The sequence below is a fragment of the Condylura cristata genome, unplaced genomic scaffold, assembly GCF_000260355.1.
Source record: "Condylura cristata isolate star-nosed mole 26May11 unplaced genomic scaffold, ConCri1.0 scaffold00054, whole genome shotgun sequence".
NCBI classification, from domain to species: Eukaryota; Metazoa; Chordata; class Mammalia; order Eulipotyphla; family Talpidae; genus Condylura; species Condylura cristata.
In genome coordinates, this window is record NW_004567155.1 from 1616757 (window position 1) to 1618578 (window position 1822).

At 73.3% G+C, this 1822-nt stretch overlaps 1 protein-coding gene across 1 annotated transcript in view; it reads left to right on the plus strand.

Moving 5' to 3' along the window:
• The first annotated feature begins 503 nt into the window (after positions 1-503).
• SIGIRR (single immunoglobulin and toll-interleukin 1 receptor (TIR) domain) overlaps positions 504-1822 on the plus strand; it is a 3451-nt gene continuing 2132 nt past the window's right edge. Inside the window, exons 1-3 of the mRNA XM_012734351.1 lie at positions 504-629; positions 1248-1446; positions 1652-1793. Coding sequence (XP_012589805.1) covers positions 623-629; positions 1248-1446; positions 1652-1793 — 348 coding nt within the window. The 5' untranslated portion in view covers positions 504-622. The remainder of the gene's footprint in view (positions 630-1247; positions 1447-1651; positions 1794-1822) is intronic.

The following is a 1822-nucleotide window of genomic DNA, read 5'->3' on the forward strand; positions in this document are numbered from 1 at the left end:
GCTGGCCCTGGGCCCCGGCTGGGCGGCGGTGGCCGGAGGGGCTGGCCCCGCGGGGTGCCCCCTGGCTGGCCCCGGCACGTCCGCTCAGCAGCATTTCAGAGCTTGGGGGGTCCGTGTGCTGCTGCCTCCAGCCCGTGGGCGGAGCTTCCTCGGAACGGGCCGGCAGGTGCCAGAGGGACGGTGGCAGGGGCCCACGGGGGCCCACGGGGCCAGGCCCGCCTGCCGCACTGGCCAGCGTGGCGAGGTCACGCCGCAGGCCCAGGGCCCGTCGTGCAGGGACACGGTGGCCGGCCGAGGCCGGCTCCACGCAGGGTTTCGGGTGCGCCTGGCCCGCTCACCCTGGGCAGTCGCGCGGCCCCTCCCCGCCGGCCACAACAGGCCGCGCCCACCGAGGCCCGGGAGGTGCTGCGTCCTGGGAGCGGCCGGCGCGGGGCAGTGCCCCTGCAGCCAGGTTACTTGTTAACTCGCCCCGCTCCTGTTTGCCTTGTTCCTGGGGACAGGAGCGGCCTCTGACGGACCGGCACAGGGCCTGCCCAGTTCCTGGAGTCCAGCGTGCAGCCAGGGCCCTGTGGAGCTGGGGTGGCAGCGGCGCCCACTCTGCCTGCGGAGCCCCGGCCAGACCATGGCAGGTAGATGGGCAGGGAGGGAGCCCCCCGCCGGCCCCCGCCCCGCGGTACCTGCTGTCCCGCCAGCCTTGCGGGTGCAGAGGCCTCTGCCTCCCCTCCCCCAAGGCGAGGCTGGGCCCCGAGTCCTCAGCCGCCCGAGACCTGAGTCCAGGCTCGCGGGATGGGTAAAGCCCAGGGACACCGGGAGGGCACTGAGGGGTGTCCCTGGGGTGGGCAGGGAGACGGCACTGCCGACCCCCGCTGGGGGAGCTCCCCTTTCCGGGATGGGGCTTGCCCTGGCAGGAGGGGGGTCCCGGAGCCCCAGCCCCAGCGGGCCAGCCCCTGAGGCTGCCAGGCCACGTTGGGCCCAGCGGAGGGGGCTGGGCTGCAGGGCACAGAGCCTGGCCCCAGGCCCGGCCGGGCATCGCCACAGCGACGGGCCCACGGGAAGACCGGCCAGGCTCGAGTCCAGCGGGCCCTGCCCCCGGGCAGCCCCACCCTCCACGCGGCTTCTCCGCAGACGGGGCAGCCACGTCCAGGGCCGCCCACACCACGCCGCTTGTCCCTTCCCAGCTCACAGGTGGGCCGGGGCCAGCGGGCACCCACGCCCGGCAAGGCCAACCAGGGGGCCTCTTTCCGCAGGCGTCTGTGACCGGGCCCCTGGCTTCCTCTCCCCACCTGGAGACCAGGTCTTGCAGCCTGCCCCGGGCAGTGTGGTCGCTCTGAACTGCACGGCCTGGGTGGACTCTGGGCCCCACTGTCCGCCCCCCTCAGTCCAGTGGCTGAAAGATGGGCAGCCCCTGGGCAATGGAAGCCACTACAGCCTCCGCGAAGACTTCTGGTAGGCGGGCGAGCCAGGACGTGCCTGTGGCCAAGCCGGGGTCAGAGCCCCAGGGCCGACCCGGGTCAGGGTGATGGTCCCACGTGGAGCTGGGCCCCCCAGGCGCTGGTCACCTCGGCCTCTCCCTCGGTTCCAGACAGGTGGGCCTTGGGCATCTCCATTGCTCCTGGGCTCCAGGTGAGAGGGAGGGGCCTGGTCTCCCCAGGTTGAAGCCCAACCTGTCAGAGGGGCTTATGTCCAGCGTCCTGGGGGTCAACCTGACCGGTGCGGAGGACTATGGGGTCTTTGCCTGCTGCCTGGGGAACTTTAGCTCCGCCTCCTTCGTGCTCAGAAGAGCAGGTGAGGTGGTGGGTTGGGGCCTGGGGAGGCGGGGCCT